The sequence below is a fragment of the Hemicordylus capensis genome, chromosome 2 (assembly GCF_027244095.1).
Source record: "Hemicordylus capensis ecotype Gifberg chromosome 2, rHemCap1.1.pri, whole genome shotgun sequence".
Classification (NCBI taxonomy): domain Eukaryota; kingdom Metazoa; phylum Chordata; class Lepidosauria; order Squamata; family Cordylidae; genus Hemicordylus; species Hemicordylus capensis.
Window position 1 is genome coordinate 198,599,930 of NC_069658.1, and position 22,864 is coordinate 198,622,793.

The 22,864-nt window shown below is 45.4% G+C and overlaps 1 protein-coding gene across 45 annotated transcripts in view; it reads left to right on the forward strand.

Moving 5' to 3' along the window:
- RARG (retinoic acid receptor gamma) overlaps positions 1-22,864 on the forward strand; it is a 328,355-nt gene that overhangs the window by 277,898 nt on the left and 27,593 nt on the right. The window contains exon 1 of one of the 45 annotated variants that reach the window (XM_053294859.1): positions 1,620-1,765. The exons of 43 other annotated variants lie outside the window; for them this stretch is intronic. In XM_053294859.1, the coding sequence (XP_053150834.1) occupies positions 1,621-1,765 (145 nt within the window). In that variant the 5' untranslated portion in view covers position 1,620. Of the gene's footprint in view, positions 1-1,619; positions 1,766-22,768; positions 22,857-22,864 lie in introns of those variants that run through there. One more of the 45 variants, XM_053294861.1, reaches the window with a different exon arrangement.

Consider the following 22,864-nt stretch of genomic DNA (forward strand, 5'->3'; position numbering starts at 1 on the left):
CTGAAATAAGATGCGCCTGCGGCATCCCTGAGCATTTCCTGCCATTGTCCTCTGGCCAGTGCCTGGTTTCTGAGGTCACCCCAAAATGGTGTTCACTTGGCTGTTGCAGTAGTCTCTGCCCCTGATCCTGGTTGCTCTAGTATGGGAAGTGGGGTGAAGCATCCTGCTGAACAACCTGTGTTGGAGTATGAACCACCTCTGTGCCTTAGGGGGCTCATGACGTTTTGGAATGGTGTCTGCACACCTGACCACAGCTGATTCTCAGAGCAGACTTATAGACAGGGGTGTAGTGGAGGGGGGACGTGCAGGGATGGAGCGCCAGTATTTCTCGGCCTCTTTGGCTGTTGGGGTGGACATGGCCATGGGGGCTGTCATGGAGAGCACCTGCACTTCTGAAAGCCCTTAACGGTTTGGGCCCGGGGTATTTGAGGTATTTGAGGGACCGCCTGCTCCCAAGAGTTGCTGCCCGCTTGACAAGGACATCTGAGGGGGCCCTGCTCCGGGTGCCGACAATGAGGGAGGCCCGGCTTTCGTGCACTCGGGACAGGGCCTTCTCTGTTGCTGCCCCTAGACTCTGGAATGCTCTCCCGGTGGCCATTCGTTCCTCAGACTCCATCACGGCTTTTAGAAAGCTTTTAAAGACTTGGCTTTTTACCCAGGCTTTTACATGATCGTTTTTACTGCGGCTTCTCTGTTTTTATCTGTTATCTGTTGTCATGTTTTTATGCTTGTTTATATGTTTTAACTTGATGTTTTTATTGCTTGATGTTTTTACTGCTTTTATTGTATGTTTTAATTTTTGTAAACCGCCTTGGGGTTTTCTTTTAACGAAAGGCGGTATAGAAATGTGAAAATAAATAAAATAAATAAAAAATTTGCAGCTACATACCTCGTTGCCAGAACCTAAGGGGTATACTCGTGTGTCAAATGGGCTGTAACCCAAAATTTGGCTTAAAATAAGCCAAATCCCAGGGCTGATTCACACACACAAAATTCCTGCACAGAAGACACTTCCACGCAGCCCCAATGGACACATGTCTTTTTTGTTTGGGATGTGCTTGCTTCCTTCATGTTCACAGGGTATTGCTTTCCAGTACTTTTTAATGGCGCAAAATTCTGCATGCACAACCCTCACACAGGACAGTCTACATGCAAGCTGCATGTAAATCTTTAAGCAAGTTCCTGAGTAGAAACTCTGAACTGTATGAAGTGGCTCTTTCTTACCCCTTCAAGCCCCACAACTACCCTGTTTTACCTGCCTACCAATTTAGGGTGGTTTAGGTGTGGTTTAGGAGTATTAAGGAGTATTTCAATACGTTATTTTTTAAAAAATTGCTACTCCACTTCCCAGCAACCTGCTCAAAGTAGCATATAAACCACTGTGCCATTGTGTTCCATCCTTACAATCCAACAATGCAGTGAAATGCAATGTAAATACTGTACAGTCTAGTTGTGTCCCATCAATACAATTTAAAATGTTTGCAAATTCAATCCGAATACATGATAGCCAAACAAGTCACAGACTCACAGAGCACCGTTTCCTATCCCAGCCAGGCATGTTTGGAAGTGAAGCACAGTTTCTAAGCTGCGCAAGTGACAGTGAGCAACAGGAAGCAGGGCATGATGGGTACAAATGTGGAGTGCAAGGGTGTGTTCTTCTGTACACTGTGCAGGAAGGCAGCCTCATGGGGAGATCAGAACTTTCTTCTTTGCATTGCTGCTATTGCCCTTTTAGGTGCAAAGACCTCTATGCTTGGATTGTCAGGTTCTGTATCTGCATGCAAATCTCTCTCCTTCAATAATCTGTGGGTAACTGAGTTCCACTGTGGATGTTTGTAACACTCAGCTGTGTGGCTCCAAGCAGCTATTTGGGTGTGTACAGAAACTGTTTAGAGAGGATTAAGTTAAGGCTAAAATGTGATGCTCTCCAGGAAATGACAGCCCTGATAACAGCTTGGTCTGACGAGGGCCTTGAAGGAGCCTTATGTTAGTTTGCCTGTGGTTTCTGATGGGTAGGTAAACAGGACATCTTCTCCCCAGCTGGGGTTGATGACATAGAATCTGGACTTTGATTGACAGCGTCATGGATGAAGTATCCTGGAAAGACATGGATGAGCTGAAGGGAATGTCTGGGAAGATCCAGTGGTGGTGGTGGTGGTCGGGGGTCTGGAAGCTGGGACTGAAATTAGGAGGGGATGATGTGGACAAGGGAGAAGCAGTGAGCCACCGATAGGGAAGACAATTAGAATGCAAAAGCTCCCAGTTGGACCCTCCTGTATGCACCTGGAAGGGGCTGTGAGCTAGGATTCCTGGGTTCTGTATTCCACTGTAAGAACTGCAGCACGATCTAGTGTGGGATGGGCTTCCTTAAATTGTGAGGTCAGAATCCTCCCAGATCAGTTATTTTATTAGGCCAGATTGCTGAGGGTGAGTGAGATATGCGCTCTTTCCCTTTGTTGTCAGTGCTCAAGTAACCTTATTTTTGGTGGACTTATTTTGATTCCCTCTCTGGTGCTATGCAAACATTACGCTCTATCTGTATACAGGTATGTGTACATATGTGCATTGTATGAATGACTGTACATGCATTCATTTTAAAAATGAGTGTGGATACAGTTCCCCTCAGATGCAGGCTACTGTGACAAAGTATATTACTGTGAATGCATTTAAGATAATGTGCGAATAACTGTACATGCATATACTGCACACAGATTGTACATGCACTGAACATAATGTGTGAATAGGGCTAATCTCATTTTCCCTTGAAATGTACTGAAGAGCTTTCTGAAAGTGTTAACAGTAGTGCAACTTATGCTTTGTCTCTTCTTCATATACCTTGGGGAGTTTCAAACAAGGGTGTTTGTTTTTTTAGGTGGGGGGTGGATTTTGACTTAGGGAAGCTGTAGGACAAAGTTGATCAACACAGTTAGAGCTGTAGCAGCTAGAAGCAAGCCACACAGATACTCGCTGCTCTCTCCCACGTCCTGCCATGTCCCATTATGGAGTCATGGGTCAGTGGCTTATCTGGATATCATTTTCCCTGTTCTGTCAAATGCCAGCCTGTCAAATCATTTAATTAATGATTTGATGTGACATATTTGGAAGATTCCAGTTGAAAGCCACTTGCAAAAGATTATTACTTTTTGCTTATGATTTCCATCATCAAGCACCCATCTGTGGGCACCCAAGTTCCTGAATTCCTTCTTTGGGTGGAGGAACCTCCAGGTAAGTGGAGTCTTCCAAATGGCAGCCAGATCTCAGGGCCACGTTGTTGTCCTGCGTCTAAGAATAGGGACACCAGGATCATTTCTGGGACTAGAAGCAAGTTGCATTGATATCCACGGAACCTTTTCTGAGTGCTAAGGATCTGGGTCAGTGGGCAGCAGTTAGGGGGACGAAGTCATGAAGGGATAGTTAAAGTCTTCCAAACCCCTACTATTCCTTGGCGTTTGAGCAGACACATTCTTCCTCTCAAATTCCATAATGTGACCTGAGAGGCCTAGATATTTGCCCATTTTTAAATTGTAGCTCAGTACTTCTTCTTCTTCTTCTTCTTCATAATAATAATAATAATAATAATAATAATAATAATAATAATAATACAGTAATTCGATTTCTATACCGCCCTTCCAAAAATGGCTCAGGGTGGTTTACACAGAGAAATAATACATGGATGTTCTGAATCACTTATTGGAAGCCAGTTTCCAGTTTCTGGTGCACGATTGCAAGCTTATGATAAGCTCCTTTTCCTGCTTTAAAGGGCAGACCCATCACCTCTTCTTCTCCTTCTCCTTCTCCTCCTCCTCCTCCTTCTTCTATTCCATCAAGACCTGACCTCAAACCCAAAAGAGCAGGGCCAGATTCTGCTCTCTAATAGCAGTAGTGCCATTTATGCCGGCAAGATCTGGCAAAATTCCCATCCCCAGACTCTCAAAAACCTAGTGCATTTTAACTGTTGCTAAATGAGTTGTGGTACACACTTTTTATTAAGCATGCAAATGTATTGATACATATATATGCATGAATTGAAGTACAGTGGAGGATGAACCAAGGTAATAAGATCAGAACTAAAGATAATAATAATAATGCAATAATAACATGTATGTATGTATGTATGTATGTATGTATGTATGTATTTTTCAGTTTTGTAGACTGCCATCTCTGGGTGGTTTACAACAACTTCCATCTCTGGGTGGTTTACAACAACATAAAACAGATTAAAAATGAAAACTTTAAAACAACTTAAAACCACAGTTCAGTTAAAAAACTTGGGTGAAAAAATAAGTATTTTGAGACTTTGAAAAAGTTGTCAGAGAAGGGGAGGCTCTTATTTCAACAAGGGGCGCATTCCAGAGTCTTGGGGCAGCAACAAAGAAGGCCTGTCCCTGCGTAGCCACCAGACGAGCTGGTGGCAACTGCATTCGAACCTCTCCAGATGATCTCAATGGGTGGTGGGGCTCATGGGAAAGAAGAACGTCTCTTAAATACCCAGGGCCTGAGCTGTTTAGGGCTCATAGGTTATAACTAGCACCTTGTATTTTGCTTAGAAACTTATTGGCAGCCAGTGTAGCTCTTTCAATACATGAGTAATATGGTTTCTCCAAGATGACCCAGAGACCAATCTGGCTGCCGTATTCTGGACCAACTGCAGTTTCTGGACTACATACAAGGGCAGCCCCACATAGAGCACATTACAGTAATCCAGTCTGGAGGTTACCAGCAGATGTTACCACTTTTCTGAGTTAGTTTATCTCAAGAAACAGACTCAGTTGGCGTATCAGCCGATGCAGATGGAAAGCACCTCTGGCCACTGCTTCAGACTGGGATACCCAGAAGAGCTTTGGATTCACTTCCAGACTGCGTACCTGTTCCTAATAATAATAATAATAATAATAATAATATATTGACTGGTTTGTTTTATCCAGACCAGTCAATAACACCTGTCTGACTGTGTAAACAAGAAATAATAATAGTAGTAATAATAATGATAATAATAATAAGAATATAATATAATTGTTGGGCGAGGGGCACAGCATCCCTTCTTTGGGGCTTCCCTTCCTCTCCTGTGGCGAGGCTGGCGGGCCACAGTCAGATCAGCACACACCCTGCACTGCTGAGGGCCCTTTGAGCAAGGAGCTGCCAACAGTAATGCCGGTAGTAACGCGAGACCGGGGAGGAAGAGGAATGGGCAACGAGAAGGGAGGGGCAGGGTTGAGGGGAGGGTCGGAGCCTTGCTGGCTCTTCACAAGGCTATTTAAATGAGAGACAGTGGATGAGGAGGGCTGCTCTCTGGGAACGGGGCCCAGAGTTCTCTCCAAGAGGGAACCAACTATGGGCAGCAGCACGGGAGCAAGAAACTGGGTGATTGTATAACCTCTCCCCTGCACCACTCTGAGGCATCTGAGAACCTAAAGTGGCCAGAAGCTGAACTCATAAAGAGGCTAGTGTGTCCCTCATACCCACCTGTGCCTGACAATAATAATGGACCTACACAGTCAAACAAACAAACAAAAAGCCAGGCAACTGGAATGTTTCCATAGTTGGGCTACATATTTGCTTGCAGCACCAGGTCTACATTGCCAGGGCACTAAACATGGAAACGGTTGGGGGTGACCCATGGTTCTATGGCAGAGGAGGCATAAAATGCTGCCTTGCCCCATGTCCCCAATGGGGACCAGAACGGAGCCTTGCAAATTTTGAAAGTGCATGGGGAGCAGAGAGGCAGGAAAGTTTCCAGCAGCCTCCTCTTCTTTCTCCATATTTCTTGCAAGCATTTCAAGGAGTCTGAGGAGACATGCTCCTTGCAAAAATGGCAAGGGTCAGGTTGGTCCCAAAGATCTGCTCTGGCGGTGATGGCGGGGGACATCTTGCTGCCCTGCAGGTGTCTCAGTTATTTGCTGCCTGAGGTGACTGTGTCTCCTCGCCTCATGAAAAGGCCACCCCTGGACAGAGGCGCTCTTACCGCCGGACATCTGGGCTGAAGTCCAAGGTCTCCACACTCCCTGGAGGCCCCCAAACCCTCTTTCGTCTGTCCCAGATGGCGTGGTTGCCACACTGCACGGAGTGGCCAAACATGACTGTAATCTATGTGGGTGCTGAATGTGGCCTCTGCTTTAGAGACACAGGAGGGAGTGCGGAAAGAAATATGTAGGATGGGGATATGTTAAGTTGTGTGTTGTAATGTTTCTTCTAATGTATATTTGCATAAATATGGCTGTTTTCTTACATTCTTGTGAGTTCTTGTGCTGTTTGTGCCCTCAAGAACCCATGTGTTAAAAATACTGCATGTTTGTGTGGGGGGGGATGATGCTTGACTTGCATTGGGTGGGTGGGGGGCTTCATAGGCCTTTAGGCCCAAAATTACCTAGGTACACCACTTCCCCTGGATACACTTCTGAGTGGCCTCTCCCACTCTGAGCCACTTAGGCCCTTCTGGATACTATGGTATTGACCACAGTATCCTTCTGGAACATCTGAGGGGATTGGGGGTAGGAGGCACTGCTTTGCAGTGGTTCCACTCCTACCTCACGGGCAGATTCCAGATGGTATCTCTTGGAGACTGTTGTTCTTCAAAATCTGAGCTTTCGTATGGTCCTTTGCGCCCAAAGCGCCAGTTCGGGCAGAGGCTTTGCAGAGAGAGGAGCTCTGTTTGCGAGCTCCTCTCTCCTTCTCAGGTTATGGACCTTGATTGCCCGACTGACGTGGGCCGAAGACGGGGGTGAGGAGGACCGGCGGCGGCAGTTGTTTGGGCCGATTTGGCCCTTTATCAGGTGGGGGGGGCCCGAGGAAGAAGGAATAAAGGGGGGGGGATCTAGCGCCCGTTATTATAACGGGCTGAAAAATACTAGTTACCTATAAAGCCCTAAACAGCCTAGGCCCTGGGTATTTAAGAGAACGTCTTCTTCGCCATGAGCCCCACCGCCTTCTAAGATAATCTGGAAAGGTTTGCCTGTGGCTGCCGCCAACTCGTCTGGTGGCTCCTTGGGAATGGGCCTTTTCTGTTGCTGCCCCTGGACTTTGGAACGCGCTCCCTGTTGAAATAAGAGCCTCCCCATCTCTGGCAACTTTTTAAAAGGCCCTGAAGACACATTTATTCACCCAGGCTTTTAATTAGGTTTATAGTTTTAAATAATTTTAATTCTGGGTTTTAAATGTTTTTAATCTTTTAAATGATTTTGCTAATTAATTTAATGTTTTAAATGATTTTAATTGTAAACCGCTCAGAGATGCATGTTTTGGGCGGTATAGAAATATTTTAAATAAATACATAAATAAAATACAGGAGGGGTTTACCATTGCCTCCTCTTGCGCAATATGAGACGATGCCTTTCAGCATCTTCCTATATTGCTGCTGCCCGATATCTACATGTTGCCTTTTGTGGCGTAGTTATGCTCTCCTCAGCTGTCAAGTCAGGAACAATCTGTGAGTAGCCCTGATAACATGATTTATTTCCACAATGCACTTCTGCTGGGAACCATAGGAAGTCCATGTGATGTGGGTTTTGAATGGTAACAGGTAAAAATGATGCAAAGTTTTTATCGCTGATGCAGTCGGAAGCAGCAAGCACATTGCAAAAGTAATGTTTAGAACTCAGTCATGCAGCACAGCCCTATGCAGGTTCACTCAGAAGTAAATCCCATTGAATTCAATGAGGCTTACTCCAAGGGGTGTGTGTGTGTGTGTGTGTGTGTGTGTGTGTGTGTGTGTGTGTGTGTGTGGACTTTAGGTGCCCTGATGCATTTTTGCCATTTATCTGTTGTAAGCTAGGATTGTTTTACTTTTCACTTAACTACTTTTATTATTTTTATACTCACTGACATTATTTCAATTGGATTTTGAGTATTATGTATGCTGCTTTATGAATTTGTATTGAAAGGTGGTTAAAACATTCTGTTAATAAATAATAAAAATAATAAACATGCCCTTCTGGATTTTTTTCCTGGTAAGTCCTGCTAAACTGGTGGTGTCCCAATCTGCATGGAGAACACTACCTGTCTGTCACCATTGCCTCTCCCTCTGCAAACAGTGCCCACAAATTAACTGCTGAGAGCCTGCAGCTTCCCTTGCATAGAAATGCTGCACACTCTGGGCAGCATTTGGGGTGGAGGGGGAGGGATAGTGGAAGGCCAAAGCGCTTGCTTGCATCTTGTGATGGATCTCAGCAGGAGTGACTCAGTTGCAGCCTCAACCCAGCAAGAGCTATTTTGGGTGAAAGCTTTTAGGTTCTCTCTGACTTGCGATGAATGACTACGTTGTATAGAAAAGCTACCATGGTTAAAAAGAAAATTAGTTATGCAAAACTGTTCAGATCCTTAATGCCAATGTGCATGTGATCCAGGACATGCTGACTTCACACATGCTGTTACTCTCTGAGGAGAGAGTTGGGGGAAATTTGAATTGATTTTAATGTTTTGTAAACCGCCTTGAGATTGTTTTAATGAAAGGCAGTATAAAAATGTAATGATAAAGAAATAAAATAAATAAATAATCACTAAATGGAACCTCCATGTTCAGAGGCAGTATACCTCTGAATACCAGATGCTGGGGACAAGCATTTCTCGGCAAGCTTTCTAAAGCTTATGGCAGAAAAGACAAACAGGGAATGGCTCTTTGTTTTCATGCCCTGCTGGTGAGCTTCCCAGAAGCATCTGACTGGACTAGATGAGTCCATTTTATACAGTGGGAAATTCCAGGCAATTAAAGTACAGCAGGGCCTGTGCTGCAGATTATTGGCATAACCCGTAATCCAGCCCTGACTATTCCTCAGCCTTAGGGCAGATGTTTTCATGCCCAGTCCACATTCCAGGCCAAGGACATACGGGTACTTCATAACAGAATGGCGACACCTATGTATTTTGGAGGTTCTGATCCCTGCTAAAACATATTTAGCAGCAGATCCACTTTCTGATGCTTTGTCGAGGAATGAAAAGAACCTTTGGCACAGCCATTCCCATGTGATTAACTGTGCATGCCCACCTACAGGAGGGTAGACCTATGTGTCGGAATCCCTTGCTTGTAAAATTGAGATTTTTAATGATGTACTTTAGTAAATTGAGGGGGAGAATGAAACATAGAACCAATCTACATATTACTGCAAATTGCGGGGTGGGGGCAAGGACTCTGGAGGACTGTACCACTTCAGACTCCAGATGAGGGGAGGAGGGGTGTGTATGTGTTTTAGTGTTTCCCCGCAATTAGAAGTCTCTGCATGTAATAAAGCTAGCACTTCAAGGAAAGGACATTGTTAAACCCTTTCCTCTGATATGCTAGTTAGTTGACTATGTTCACAAAGGGTTTGTTTTTCTTTCCTTAAAATGAGACAACCACAAAACCCTATAAGATGCGACAGATCAACAAGCGATAGGGACAGACAGAAGCAGTGAACATAGACCTAAAAAGTCTAGCTAACAAGTGCCCCCTGAAACAAAACTGCTTTAAGTGCCCGCTTAAAAGACAACAATGAGGAGAGGGGACCAAATGCAGCTCTCTGGGGGAGTCACCCCATAGCATGAGTGCTTCTTCGAAAAGGCCCTTTCCTTTGTCCCTACACCAACTGAACTGCACCCAGAGGGGGGCAAGAAAGGCTTCAGAAGCTGAAAGAAGTTCCCAAGCAGGTTAAGTAGGAGGAGGTGGTTCCTGAGATATCCCAGTCCCAAGCTGCTGAGGGCTTGACAGGCCCAAGCGAGAGCCATGAACACAAATTACGAGCCAGTGAAGCTGACACAAGGCTAGGCTAAACGTTGTTCCTGAGCTCCTCCGTGTTTAGGATTTCCTGCCTCTGCTTGTTCCCCAGAGGGCCGGTGCTGGACAACAACAACAGCCATCCATTCCCATGGGCTCTCAGCCATATTTCATGCCACTTGTCCTGTCTCGGTGAAGGTGCGGTGGCCTCCTGCCCTCTGGGAATGTGCTTGGGTTTGTTCCCTCTGTCAGAGCATCAGATTGCTGTCAGCGCTGGGGGGATTTATGGCCAGGCCGGCGCTTCCCCTCTGTCCGTGGAGGCGGGAGAGCCCTGTCCTGCTTTGGAATTTATTTCCTGCCCTCTGCTCCCACCTGTTGCAGAGCATGCTCTTTATCTCGGTTAATGATGCCTCAAAAGCCCAGCAGCTTGGCTTCCGGCAGCCATTCAGGGAGCCTTGGGTGGCCTTGGCTTTGGTTCCTCTGTCACTGGGCAATCGCTTTGTCTCCCCCACCCTCCAACCCCTGTGCTTGGCTTCATGCTGTGCGTCTCCATGCAGGCAAGCCGGGAGCTGTCAAATGCAATAGGGGAGTCCAGGAAAACAAGCCTGTTCTCTGGCTCAGAAGAGATCAGCAACCTGCCCTGGGCTGCCTGGAGACTCTTTGCTCCTTCCCAGCTCTGATGGCATGGAGGCAACTGGAAACCGTCCTCTGAAGTTTACTTTCTCACTCTGTGTTCAGAAATTGCATGGAAGGAAGAGGCCAGAAAATGGCCGTGGATGCCTGCATTAGTGATGGGAGAGTGGCTGGAGAGGAGAAGGAGACATGTGGTATTGCTGCCATTCAGGCCCTTGGGCTATTGTATGTTGGGATTTTACATTGAGATCTCAAGGGTGTGTGTATGTGTGGGTGCAAATCATGCCATGCATCATACACTGCCTCCCCCCGCCCACACACACACACACAGAGATTGCGGTCCAAGTGGGAAGTTGTAATGTTATGAAGCGGCCCTTAGACTTAACTCTGACCTCTTGAGCATTACAAAGGCACACAGCCTTCATCAGTCTGTCTATGCGTCATGCTTCTATCCCGTTCTTCCTTTAGAAAGCTCAGAGTACTAACATGAATCTCTCATTGGTTCCACATCGAGGCACTGATTTAGTCACAGAAACATAGGAAGCTGCCTTATACTGAGTCAGACCCTTGGTCCTTCTAGCTCAGTATTGACTACACTGACTGGCAGTGGTTCTCTACCTAGAGATGCTGCCAGCCAGGGAGTGAACCTGGGACTTTCTGCATGCAAGGAGATGCTCTACGACTGAGCTGCAGCCCCCTCCCCTCAGGGGAATATCTTCTAGCAGATAGTGCTTACATGTAGTTACCCATCCAAATGCAAACCAGGGTAGACCCTGCTTAGCAAAGGGGCAATTTATGCTGCTTCTGCAAGACCACCTCTCCCTAATGCCCATGTCTCTCTTATCACTGCTGTGGGATTAGATGCTCTGAGACAGCTCACTGGGCTCCTTTGCAGACTAATTTTCTGCCCCCATCTTACACATGATTCAGAAAGCAATGGAACAACAGTCGGCTTGCTGAATCGAAAGCAGGTCTAAGTCTGGTCAATGTCTGAATGGGAGACTTCTTGGGAATTCCATGTATGCCACCTCAGGTTCCATCATAGAAGAAAGGCAAGTTCTAAATGAGATGAAATTTAATTACATAATTTAAATTAAATAAAAAAGTCATGTCAGTAGCATAGTTTTGGACTTAGGTAGGGGTGGTTTCTGGGATTGCTTATGCTTGGACCCAGGATCCAGGAGGATATAATCTGATTCTCTCTGTGTATAAAAATTTCCAGGTGTGTCATCACCAGTTATTTTCCCTGGGGACAGCTAGTGCAGTCTATAACACAATCCTTGGTGGTATCTCTTATTAGAACTCCATTTTAGAGGTGGTAATGAGGATTGTAGTTTTTCCTACAATCTTCCTTAAATGTCTGGAATCAACATCACAGCAAACACTGTTCCCTACAAACATGGTGATAGAAATGGCAGACTGGTGTGCCTGCCTGTCCAAAGACAACCTTCTTACAAGCAAGTCTTCCAGTCTGCCTTGTCAAACAACAGCTGGAGTCCTTACTTGGGAGTAATTCTTGTGACTGTATATGTGGAGACTGTAAATGCACAAAGATGCACAGAATGTTCTAGAACAGGCCTGCTCAACTTAGGCCCTCTTGTTGTTTTTAGACTACAACTCCCATAATCCCCAGCCACAGTGGCTGGCTAATAGCCAGGGATTATGGGAGTTGTAGGCCAACATCTGCATGAGGGCCGAAGTTGAGTAGCCCTGTTCTAGAATGAGGAGGGTTAGTCTGCTTTCCTTCTCCCAGAAAGCCAGTAGGATATACTGTGTACTTCCAGATGGGATATTTAGTCTGGAATTGTTGCAACTTGTTCACTCATGCTTTATGAGGTGCAGGGGGAGCTTCACATGACATCTTCATCCATGTCAACCTGTGATTTCTCCATACAGGAGGCGCTCTTTATTCGCGGGGGTTCCATTCCTGCCAATTATAGCGAATATGGAAACTGTGAATAAAGAAACCTTACATCTATGGGTATCCAGGGGTTAGGATCCTTATTTTAAAAATTGTCGAAAAAGCAAGAAGGGAGCAGAAATAAGGGTAAAAAAGCATAGTACCTTGTTCTCTAGGTCTCCAGGAATGCTTCCCCAAATCCTCTTATTTTTCGTTAATTTATGTATTTATACAAAAAAGCCACAAAATGGCTCTGTGCCTCAAAATGGTGGCCACAAATGACATCAGAAGTCATTTCTGGCCACTCAGGAACTGTGTGGATAGGTGAAAACTGCCTATATTTCTTGTCATAGATAAAGAAACGTTCTCGCTAAGACCTATCTGCAAATACAAGAAACTGTGATCTGCGAAACCACGGATAATGAGGGTCTCCTGTACTTATATCATCACGGCTATTAATAGGGAAAATCTGACCGTTTTGAGAACTGGATTTGCAGCACAACTGTGCAGTGACCACATGTGTGGATTGTTGCAAGTGCTGCTGTTCTGTCTTCTTTTGAGAGGCACGTGCTCGGATACCACAGCAGCTACAGGATCAGTCTACTTTGTTCCAAAAACTACTTATCTACTGCAGCGTGGTACTAGTAACGTACTTCTGCTTACAATGAATTGCAGACAAACAGCAACAAGGTGATGGTACAGGAGCACATTTGGAAGTTCCCACTTCTGTGGTCGCCAGAAGTGTTTGCCTGTTGTACATTCTCTGCAAGGCTGCATCCAAAGATAGGGAGATTGGTTTTAACACTGGGACATTGCACTGTTGTAACTCGGGATCTGAGAAGAGGAACAGTTTCCGGTCCAGTATTCCCTCCCTTCCTATATCGGGCAGCAACTATATGGGAAAGTATTGAAAGGCATCATCATCTCATACTGTGCGGGAGATGGCAATGGTAAACCCCTCCTGTATTATACCAAAGAAAACCACATGGCTCTGTGGGCGCCAGGAGTTGACACCAACTCTACGGCACAGCCTTTCCTCTCCACCCCCCCGCCGTAATTTTGGGCTAAGCAGACACAGAAAGCTCCAATTGGCTCTCGTTCTTTTGCCACTCATTTCCTGCCCTCCCCGAATTGTAGCAGTTTAAAGAGAGAGAAGGAGAGAAAGTAAAGTAGCTGGATGTACAATTGCAGAGTTTGGACTGGGATTGGGATGGGGAAGGAATTGGATACATTGGCCAGGGATAGCCTAGTCCCCCTCTCGCTGCTGCTGCTGCTGCTGCTGAGATCAGTGGCAATCCACCCATGGCAAATTCTTCCTCCTTTGAATGATAGTCTGCCAGATGTGGCCAGGTTTTAAGTTTTCATTTGGCCACAGAGAATGCAGGGCAAGACACAGCAGTACAAGCATGAGCTGTGGAAACCACACAGGGTCATCTGCAGACACACATTATAACAAGTGTCTTAACGTGCATGCTTTTTTTGTTGGCTCTAGGCTTTTGAAATCATGAAAGTCAATTGTGTTTGAATACCAACAGGTATTCCCTCATCCCTATCTGAGTAATGGGGGGAGGTTTGGGTGCTCAGCAATCAGCATACCTTTTGAGAAGTCATTTGGGCTTTGTTTGTTTACAAAGTGTTTACACTGGCTTTCAGCATGTGACTTCCAAACAATAACTAAAGGGAAATACCCTTAAATAATAGATAACAGCAAATGATATGGGCATGGAAGCAGCAGCCAAAAAATTTGGGCAAGCTTCCCTAAAAGAAGAGCTCCCCACCTCCCATTATCAATTTCCTCCTATGATGGGCAACCACAAAAGGTATGTTCTAGGGCACACTCTCAGTGCAAGAAGGGTATAGTTGCCATGCCCCCCAAAATTCTGGGTTTCACCTGGATTTTAAGCATATCACCTAGATTGCTTAGCCCACCCAGATTCGCCTGGATTTCAGCTTTCGTCTCTTTATAAAAGCTAAGCTCTCTAGCCCTTGTAGAAGCGGAGTTATGGGGCAAAATGTGCAGTCACTATTCTGCTCAAAAATTATTTTCAAGCCAGTTTACATAAAATGCAAATTAGGCGCCCAGATTTGGAAAGCCAGAATATGGCAACCCTAAAAAGTAGCAATGCTGAGACCCATCAGGCATGTCTATGGCTCTGTATAAAATGATTGTATCTTCAAATATGCCCTAGAATCTTATTGCAATGCACAGGTTCTTTGCAGGTGCCTTAGCAGTCTAGTCTAGTCTAGTCGAGGACTTCTAGGAGGCAGAAAGTTTGAAAACCACTGTACAATTCTAAGCTTTTTGTAAACTCACTTACCTTTTAAAAATATATCTTCTGGATGCTTTTGCTGCTGTCTTTTGTGCAACATGACCTAAAGGCTGCTGTGTACTATCTTTTAAAACAAAAAACAATGCCCTAATAGCCATGTTTGATTCTTTCTTTAAAAATAAATAAATAATAAATCTTCAGAACTGAATGAGCATAGCTGATCCACAGAGCTGGAAAAATCCCAGGCTTGTGGTTATCCATATGTCTTGAAATCTGATGTTGATACCGAAGTGTCTGAAGTATTTATTCAGCATTTCAGCCCTGCATAGGAACTGGCATCTTTAAAAGTAAATCAGATGAGAACAGTATGTAAAGCAGCATCAGCTAGGGGTTTGAAATATTTTTCTCCAACCCTGCTTGTATGTACCACATAATTAGTTCCTTTAGTCAACAATTTATTGTTGAACCAAGCAGGTCATCATAATGTTTTTAATAAAATACATACCTACCTACCTACCTACCTACCTACCTACCTACCTATACATACATAAAATTAGTCCCACACCATTTTATTAATATCCAGACATTGTATTTCCCTTTTAGATAGCATTGATATGGTGACCAAAACCACAAGGATTATTGCACATTCCACAAACATTTATTACCATAAACCTTCTCCTTCTACTGTACCACTTCTGCAAATTTAGCTACCTGAAATTTCAACTTCAGTTGATTGTTTTCAGTTTGAAAATGTCTCTGCAATCCAAACAAACATTTCTTCTGTGTATCATAAATCACATATCTAAATCTTTTATTTTGGATTTTTGCTTTCAACACCTTTTCCTGAAGGAATGTGATGTGTAACTCCAAAGCTTGCTTTGAATGTTAGTTCACTATAGACATTGCTTCACTACAAGGTTGTTGCCAGGTGTTTTTTTTCCTGGCCTCTGCTTTAAAGGCTGGTTGATATGCAGCCTTTAGCAAGTGGTAATATTTCTCCCTGCTGTGAAAACCTTACCTTTAATTTCTGTTAAAGGCACAGGAACAGAGACCAATTAAAAAATTGGCAACCCTGCTTCACAGAAGTGTTTTCTAGAGGACCACATCTAGACCAGTCTGCAGTCAAACTTGTTTCTTCTTTGTAAGCTTGAAACTTAGTGTGCGCTTTCTGTATTTGAAATTTTGCTTCCTTTCCATTTTGCCTGATGATGAATCCTGTAAATCCTTCTTGACGTAAGGGAGAAAAAGAAGTCTGTGGTCACAGGATTCCAGGAGACAAGGCTTGCAAAACCTATAGATTATCTTGGGCATTGGGATTAAAAATTGTGAGGGTAGAATAGTGTGTGTGTGTGTGTGTGTGTGAGTGAGAGAGAGAGAGAGAGAGAGAGAGAGAGAGAAATCTTGGATTCTTTTTCTTGATTCTCGCTGGCTTTTCACCCACATCCCTCTTGTGTTTATGGGCTGCTTTCAGGTAAATAAAGGCTGTCCATTGAGATCTAATCACCTGACAGGGGCCCCTTTTGTCTGCCTCTATCTCCTGGCCCTGGGGAGCCAGTCATGTTCTGCCGGAGCCAAGGGAGCAGCCTCCCAGTGCTTATTGTCTTAGCTGAAAGAAGGGGGATAATGCAGAGGGTTAACATTCATGAGCTTTTAATTGTCCTTTCTTCTCCGAGGAGGATGATGATGATGAGGAGGGCTCCATGGGGAGGTGGAGGTTTCTGGGGGCAGGTGGGCAAGAGTCTGGGAACAGCATTTGCGAAACAGAAATTGAGCAGAGGGAAAACCTTCAAAACTAACTTCCCTGCCTTCCAAAAGAAGAAGGTTTGGAATGTAGACCAAGACCACAAGGAGAACCATAGCTGAAAACTACCTTGGCTTGCAGAAGAGGAGCTAATTCTGTTTACCAGGACCACTCTTAATTCAATTTGTTTAGTCCTAAATTGCTGTTTGATTGATTGGATGTGCATTTTATCAAAACTGGAACTCGGGCTACATGGCTCTGACCCTCACAACGGCCCTGTGAGGCAAGCTGCAGTTGTTTCCATTTTACAGAGTCAATGGAGTCGCAGTGTGCCTTGGGTCAGAAAGTTTTTCGCACAAGGCTTTTAAAGCCCTTCAGCACACATCTCCTCTGGAATGGAGGGTGTGCCTTCACATATCGGACAGATTTACCCCAAAGTCCCTGCGAGCTATCAGAGAGCACTTCACATATGACCCGGGTTTTTCACGGAGCATTAGAGCATAGCCTGAGTTATATCCAGGGTAAAAAAATCCACTTTTTGTGTCAGCTTTTTGGGATAATTTTGAATTCGCAGGAAAGCTTCACAGAAAACCTGTGGTAAAGCCTGCTGTGTGGAGAACTCCCTGGGCCTGAATCTGAAGGTCTCCTGCGCTCTCCAGCAATGTCCTCCCTTGCAGCCCTTGCACCTGGAACTGCTTCCCAGAACAGCCACATGATGCCACTTCTCTTCCTTCCTTCAAAATCCACCTTTTGCAGAGAGCCTTTGGCTCAACCCTTTCGCTCCCATGCCCTCCTCTAACTAAGCCCAGTATGTGTGTTAATTATAATACACTGCCTCCATCTCCCTCCTGTTGCTTCCCTTGTGTCAAATTTTACACTGTAAGCTCCTCGGAGCAGAGTCCCTTTCTCTTATACTTTGTAAAGCACTGTGCACATTGATGGTGCTGTTTAAAAATGGATCTGAATTCAGTCCAAGGGTTTATGAGTCCATTTTGAAGGATGAAGGACAGCCACTGGCCCTGGAGCTCATAGGAAGCCATAGGAGGTACCCTACCTCAGGATTAGCTCATGGGTCCAGAGGGGTCCTCTTCCAATGGTGCTCTTTGGACTGGACTTCCGGGCAGAGGTCCAGTCCCACACAGGCCTGGGGAGCCTCCAAATGCTGAGTGTCCGAAAGGTGGTATCTCTCTGCAAAAAGTTTCCAGCTTTCCCTGAGCATGTTCTGTTGTAAAATAAAGTAAAATAGTGCACTACAACTTATCTGGCAGTGGCAGGGGAGAGGGCAAAATGCCTTTAGGTCCAGGGTCCAAAATTACCTAGGTGCAACTCTGGGTCCTTCACCAGGATAGCTGGGGACCAGGCTCCAGTTCTGGAATGAACAAGGACTCTCTCCCCTCTAGACCCCACTCAAGGCCTCCTCTGAGCTCTTCAAAGCATGGCTGCCAGGGAGATAGTTCAGAGGCAGAGGAGTGCCCATTTAGCAGGCTGGGATCTGTCTCTTTAAAAACAACAACAACAAACATTCTTTGGAAGTCATGGAATTTTGCCAGAGATAAAACCTGTTTCTAACCACCATCAGACTGGAAATAGAAAGGGTGGGGCCTGGGATTATTTAAACCCTCAGTTGAATGCAGTCACTGCTTGATTAACACATCTTTTAAGACTAGAACATTGGCAAGACTTCAAGTTCCTGATCAACAAAATGGAGACTCCTTTTAAAGTGGTGGTTCTCTTACATTTATCAAGAGGAGAGCAACCGGCCCTATTCAGCCCCAGCATAGTATCCCTCCAGTGGCTGTTGCTGGTGTCTCCTTTTGATTTTCTTTTTAGAATATAAACCCTTTGGGGACAGGGAACCATCCTCTTCCTCTTCCTTTTTCTTTGTAAATCACATTGAGAACTTTCTGTTGAAAAGTGGTATATAAATAATTCTGTTCTGTTGTCCAATGCTTTTTGCTTCAGAACCACCAACTCCTCTGCTCCAGTCTAGTGCAAGGACAAAAACCATTGCAATGAGATTGACTCGCCCTGGAAAATGAATCATGGGGCTTGAACCCAGTGCTATCCCTTTCCAAGTTCAGCTTACCATTGTATGCTAGTTTTTATCTGGGAGCTCCCTTAAGAGACATCGCTTAGAAACAGCTGCCTAGAGAACATCCTTAAATCATAAAGGATGCTGCCTTTGCTGAATCATTATCAAGAGAGAAACAGACAGCATTTCTTAGCACAATGCTGAGGTGGTCCATTGGACAAGATGGGGAGATTTGGGTTTCATAGCCTGACTTAGCCCTGGCTATTGCCCTGGCTATTGCTCTTGCTCGCTCTCGGTTCTCCAATGGGAACCATGGTGACCTGCTTTGCAGGGAGATTGTGCAAGTGAATAAGGATGATAAAGCCCATTGGATATTAGTGATACGATGTCAATAATAATAATAACCATGTAATTGAAACTCAGGGAAAATCCAGAGCAAACAGTCAGGTTACTTACATCAGCAGTAATCAACACACATGGCTGAAACAGAAGCCAAGAAGTTGCGTTGACAGTAGGGGCTGTTGGGTCTTTTAAAGGGTCTGCACAGTAAGCACCTGGTCAGTAGCTAATTTTGAATGGCTGTGATTTTAAATAAGGGCGGAAAGACCAGCAACACTGGCACAAGCAAAGGGCTCTCTTTCAACCTTTCATCTGAACAACAGCAAAGGGCTCTGTCACCCACTCCTGTTTGCCTGTATCTTGAGGATATCAGAAAACGGCTGAGAGCGCTGAAGGGGGAAATGCTGCCAAAGCCTCTGTTGTTGGTCACACACTGAGGAGGAGCAGCAGGAGCCGCCACCGCAGCCCTTTGCCTGTTTCTTGGCTCCCATCTGGAAGAAAGCAAGAGAGAGATCCTTTGGAGTTGGGGGCCAATAGGAGGCTCTGGATTGACCCCCCCCACTGCCCTCTGGATGCCTCTTCCCCATCCCTAGCAGAGGCCCTGGCTGTAATAGAGGCCTCCTGGGAATCTCACTCTATTGTTAGTTTGCAGGCTTCACTTACCCTTTGGGGATCCAAAGTGAGTGAGTGACCAGGCCTCTGCTGTGTTGGGCCCCTACTTGATCCAGAACCAGTCATCTGGTTTTCTTTCTTCTCTCCTTGAAAGCATCTCCTGGTTAATGTCCTGGTTAATTTCCTTCCTGCCTCGGTTCCTGCTTTTAGAAATCTTTATCAAGTGTTTCAATATTTTAGCGTACGTCTAATAATATCACATGTTTTGCATTGTACATTTTTATGCCCATTCCTAGAGCCTGCCTTATGTTATAGGAAGTGCCCCAGAGTACCAGTTGATGGGGGATGCAGGATAGAAGAAGTGAGTTGATTATCTGTTTTGAAGCAGATATAATTATTTCTTAGATGAGGAATGGTGGATGTGTGACTTCCGCCATTTTGGGTGACTTCCACTCTTTCTTTCCTAAGTCCTAAAGTTCTAGAAGTGTGGGCTGTGTCTGGGCTGGCCTGGCTCACACGTGAGCATGCATCTCTAGATTACTGCAGCATGGACTTGCTTGTAGGTAGGCAGCCACCAGACATTAAGCAGCACTTCCATTTTCACTTCATATTGCCTCAGCCACAATACTTTTTGCGGAAAGCAACCCGTTCACACAGACGACACAACATTCAATGGAGAGATGTTGAGTAGCAGGCCTGCAGGTGTGCATCAGCCACTGGTCTGTAGCAAGACAAAGAGGCTGGGCACACACGCAGCCTAGTCCAGGCTGGGGCAGCTGCGCATGTGAAGCGCCAGGATCAAGCCTGAGTTTTTAACCGGGCATTTAGCTGAGGCTAAGTGAATCAGGTTCACTTAACCTTGGCCAGCAATTGCCTGGGTGGTTGCCGCCAGGTGAAACGTCTTCCTGTGGCCTGCCGCAATTTCCGGCAGTGATCCAGGGGGCGGGGGGAGTGGCTGCCGCCGCACCAAGCGTGGCAGCTGCTCTAGCGAGATCAGCCATGGCACTCATGCCCTGGAGCTCCTTGGGGTGCAGGAAAGGGGAAGTCCTCCTGCTTCTCTCTCCTGTGGTTGCTGTGCCGCCATTTGGCATGCGGTGGAAGGGAGGGTGGTCACTGCTCGTCTGCTGGGGAAGACAGGCGAGTCCCTGCCTTCCCTGCAGCGGCCTCGCGGTTGTGTGAAAGACCTCAAAGTGTGGTAGCACTGGGTTGTTGTGGCATGAGCATGCTGCTCATTTCACCAGACGTTTAGATTCCCTCTCTTTGCTTGGCCGCCAAATGCCTTGGCTACCCTGCATGCCCTTGCAGTGAGTACTGTCTTGGAAACAGATGCCCTACCCAGCAATTACTGCTTAGGAAGATGGAAGGACCAGCTCTGAATTATGGAGGTAGCCATAACTGTCCCTTTTACAAGGATGCCCCAGGGATGCTGAAAAGAGTTGCAGGATCTCTCTCCCGGTGGTATGTCAGGACACGCTCAGCCTTGTTTTCTGCAGGGATGCTGGTGAGCTGAGCAACAGGCTTACTCTTCAGACACCTGTGCACACACATCGAGAGTGGCAGTCCAAGTCTGGCTCGTGAGTTATGTGTACAGTACATTAGTGTTTAAGAACATGCGGCTGTTTTTGTGCTTTATGTTTGCTGCAGGAAACACTGGCATAACTCCAGTGTACCTGTGTCCAAATACAGCTACTGTGACCATCAGATTGAACACAGAGCTGCCACTTAAAAATGTCACTGGAAAATGCAGAAATCCCTTTGGTGAAAGGTGTTGACAATGATTATTCCAACACAACAGTGATTATTGTGTATACAGCTTGTAGTCATGGGGCCCAGCAGTGGTCTCTGGGGACACATGATGCCACTAAAACTTGCCTCTGTGGCTGATAGTGTGCTAATCATATGTTTGTGTTGTTCTTTTTAATTACATTGAGAGTTTTTAAACTGTATTTTAAACTTGGTTGTGTGCCACTTTGGGGGCAACTGTGGGTGAAAAGCTGCATATAAATGTTTATAGAAATATAAATAAATAAAACAAATCAGGTCTTATCCTGGTCAGTGCCTGGAGGGAAGGCACTGGGAACTTAACACAAACTGCTCTGAACTTAACACAAACTGCTCTGAACTTAACACAAACTGGGAACTTAACACAAACTGCTCTGAGCTTCCTGTTGGGCTGAGCTGGGAGAGGAAGGGTAATACACAGATATGGCAAGCATGATTTGCATGTCAGCCAGCTCAAAAAAAAAGTCCACACCTGAAACAGCCCCAAGATGGAAAAACTTTTTAAAAAATTATGTCTGAGAAAGCGCTACTGATGTGGGAGATCATTTCGTACAAATCTCTGCCAGTGCAAAAATTTTGTGGCAGAATAACCCTTGAAGCATTTACCATCTCAGAAGCAAACATATGAATTGAAGGATTCTTAACCTTGGGTCCTCAGATGTTATTGAACTACGGCTCCCATAATCCTGAGCCACAACTCCCATAATACTCAGCCATAAAGGCTTATGGGACCTGTAACAACATCTGGGAACACAATGAGAACCCCTGGAATATGAGACACTGCCTTATATATGCTGCCAGGCCACTGATCTATCTTACACTGTGCTGTCTGTCCTAGCTGGCAGCAGGGCTCCAGGATCTTTGGGCAGAGGCTTTTCCTAAACTTGCTTCCCAAGAAAGACCCTTTTAACTGGAGATGCCGGAGACTGAAACTAGGGCCTTCTGCATACAGTTTTCACTTGCAGAAAGAGGGAGGTGACTCCCTAATGCCATTGTGCTTAATCACCTTGGGTAGACGCTGGCCTAATCCCAAAATAATCAATGCGTTATGCACCTATAAATACATAATCCATTTTTTAAAAAATTCCAATTGGCATCCATACACAATCACCATGCTTGCCAATTTCAATAGTGTTGTAAATGTAAAAGAAATTTGTTTATCTAACAGGCTTGGGGAACAATGGAACTGGTTGAGTGGACGGAATGTCATTTAAAGGGAGAGCAGTGAATTCCAACCAGCAGCAAGTGCCATTGGTCAGCTGTTGGGTGTTAACAGTAAATGGCTGTTTGGGTCTATCGTCTGTCGTCGCCACCAAAGAGCTGATCCGTGCAAGTGCTGAAAAACATTAACGGGTGTAACCTGCTTGGGACCTAACAGTCCTGATATGCATGAACATGTCATGTGTAGAGGATTGGAAAAATATTTCAAATTCCTGGATAGCAGCATACAGTGACGTGGGATAGATTCTTAGGTGCCTGTGTGACCAAGAACCTCTTCCTTCCTGCCCACCCCGCCACCCTGGCACAACCCTGTTATTGAAATGTCAAGAGTGTTATAATCCCTTTTTGTAACATCTTCACAGCAATGCAGCTCTGGTTCATGCACACGCTCTTAACTACACAATCATGGACCCACAATGAAAGGTGCTTTATGGTAGATGAGGTGGGGAGACAGAAAGGGGAGGGAGCTTATGGTTGCATGAACGGCTGCAGTTGGGAATGGGGACAGTGTAGCTGTGCACAGTTCCCCCTTTCTTCTCTCTCCCGTAGGCTGTTGGAATCCAGACGGGGTGTGAAGGGAAACCATCTCTCCACACTTCTTGAGCCTCTCCCTCCCTCACCCTTGTGATTTCGCCACAGCTCAGGTGATGTG